The 1672-nt window shown below is 42.8% G+C and overlaps 1 protein-coding gene across 1 annotated transcript in view; it reads right to left on the bottom strand.

The window, feature by feature from the left end:
• The window catches only part of LOC149105414 (G2/M phase-specific E3 ubiquitin-protein ligase-like), a 2818-nt gene extending 1404 nt beyond the window's left edge, over positions 1-1414 (bottom strand). Inside the window, exon 1 of the mRNA XM_089271856.1 lies at positions 62-1414. Coding sequence (XP_089127982.1) covers positions 62-1174 — 1113 coding nt within the window. The 5' untranslated portion in view covers positions 1175-1414. The remainder of the gene's footprint in view (positions 1-61) is intronic.
• Positions 1415-1672: the final 258 nt, after the last annotated feature.

Here is a 1672-nt window from a genome sequence, read left to right as displayed (position 1 = left end):
GCTATGCTTATGTAAGGTTGGTTGATATCAGTTCTTACATAATTCATGTCTACAGTCTTACCTTTTCAATAATGGTTGACAGAATAGGATCGCAAACATCGACCGCTGACACATGAAGGAGAGCTGCCTGAAGGTCACCAGTGGAGATGTACGAGTACACTACTGGAGTCAGGTATGGAAATCCCGGACCGCCTTGCACGAGACTGTGAGCAATCATTTTACCAAGGATTTCAAAAATACCAGACACGACGTGTTCACTCCTGAACAGTGGTAACCGTCTCTTGGCTTCACCCTCAAAGAGCTTCAAATGATCACCATTTTGAGACAAGGCAACAAAAGTATCACTATAGAATTGCCTTAATACGCCACCAGTATCAAGAGCTACTTGATCTTTCGAGCAGACTCGAATACGTTTTCTGGGATCAAAGTCTGGATCTTTGTAATAACAGATTGCATCTGACAACAAATCTTCTCTGTCAATGTTCAGTTTTTGTGGAGGATATTGCATTTGTTTTCTTAATTCTGTCAGAATGTCTGATGCACTTGTGGGATTGTCTTCTACTACAATAACTGGCAAGGATTCTTGTGCTACTTCATTTGGTTCATTTGCACTGAGAGCATCTGCTGCTCTATCAACAGAGCCATAATTGGTAAGGGCACTCCTGGCATCATTTTCAGAAAGGTGAGGAAATATTGCCTTTAAAGATTCAATCTGGGAGGCTTCTAACTGGAACTGCCATGAACTTGATGGCCCTGGAGAAGCATTGTTAGAATGCAAGAGAGGCTGTGCATGTAATGGCCCTGGTCTACTTATGAAATCAGAGATTTGATGTCTTCCGTACATGTATCTTCCACACTGCCTGGTCTGCTGTGGTACTGAGTTCTGGTCACTTTCAACAGAGGCGGCATTTTCTTCAATAACAAGGGCTCTCTCTGTACGGAAGAATGTTGGTTTGGACAGTTCATTGTCAGAGTTTCCTCTATTAAGTAATTCATCTTTGGAAACATTAAGTTTCACATATAGACGACCCTGTCCCCACAGATTCTTCACGTGAGCAAAGTCCCACTTGTGTCCCGTCTTGATCACTGGCAAGGTAACAACATTCTTTTCGCGTTTCACAAAATCAAAATCTGTTTTTCTTATTGTTGGAATTTTAGACTTGAAGACTTCCATTAGTTCATTGCGTATTTCGTCTTCAGAGTGGCCTGGTGTAAGGTCAAACTCTCCTTTAATAACAATATGTCGCTCACTAAAACAAAATGAATCTCTTTCCTCATCCGTATCCTCGCTTTCTTTCTCAAGACAGTCAATCACATGAACACTTTTCGGTATGGAGGGTTGCTCCTTTACGCCTTTTTTTCGTTTGCTTGAACCGAACACAGACGGTCGAAATGGATGGCCAGGCACTTTCCGTTTCCCGTCATTCAGTACGCTGTTTACTCCAGCCACATTCATATTCGTTTCGATCTCGCGAGCCACAGAAGTCGAAGCTTCTTGAATTAGATGTCGTGTCCGATCCATAAGACTTTGTGTTCCACCCCTGAAAGATCTCATTTCTTCACGAACACAACGCCTTATAGTACTCTCCAATTCATCTTCCGGACGACCATTCGGCTGAGACGCCATTTTGCCACATGAAGAAAGGTCACGTGTTCAGTTGTCATCCGCTGA

Source organism: Orbicella faveolata, unplaced genomic scaffold (genome assembly GCF_042242905.1).
Source record: "Orbicella faveolata isolate gen_17 unplaced genomic scaffold, um_ofav_v1 contig_34, whole genome shotgun sequence".
In the NCBI taxonomy this organism is placed as follows: domain Eukaryota; kingdom Metazoa; phylum Cnidaria; class Anthozoa; order Scleractinia; family Merulinidae; genus Orbicella; species Orbicella faveolata.
The sequence above is the reverse complement of the archived record's forward strand: the minus strand, read 5'-3'. Positions and strand labels throughout refer to the sequence as shown.